At 32.4% G+C, this 272-nt stretch overlaps 1 protein-coding gene across 1 annotated transcript in view; it reads left to right on the forward strand.

Moving 5' to 3' along the window:
* LOAG_12072 (hypothetical protein) overlaps nucleotides 1-272 on the forward strand; it is a gene marked incomplete at both ends in the record, with an annotated part of 2671 nt that continues 2399 nt past the window's right edge. Inside the window, one exon of the mRNA XM_020448476.1 lies at nucleotides 1-36. Coding sequence (XP_020301383.1) covers nucleotides 1-36 — 36 coding nt within the window. The remainder of the gene's footprint in view (nucleotides 37-272) is intronic.

Raw genomic sequence — 272 nt, forward strand, 5'->3', positions numbered from 1 at the left:
ATGTCAAAAAGATTTTCCGTACTACAGTATTACTCGGTTATCGACAGTAATCATTTCGAACAATGAATTGACTCACTCTTAGACGTGTAGGAATAATTTTCCGAATCGAACTTGCAAATGATATCTTCGAGTCAACAAATCCTAGAAACAATAATTGTCATTAAAATTAATGAAAGAAGAAAGAAAAGTGATATGAGCAATAATATTCCAGAATTCTCCATTTGATCCAGTAAGTTCCCTTTGATTGAATTATTTTCCGGGGTTGTTTGTGT

Source organism: Loa loa, assembly GCF_000183805.2.
Source record: "Loa loa unplaced genomic scaffold supercont3.101, whole genome shotgun sequence".
Classification (NCBI taxonomy): Eukaryota; Metazoa; Nematoda; class Chromadorea; order Rhabditida; family Onchocercidae; genus Loa; species Loa loa.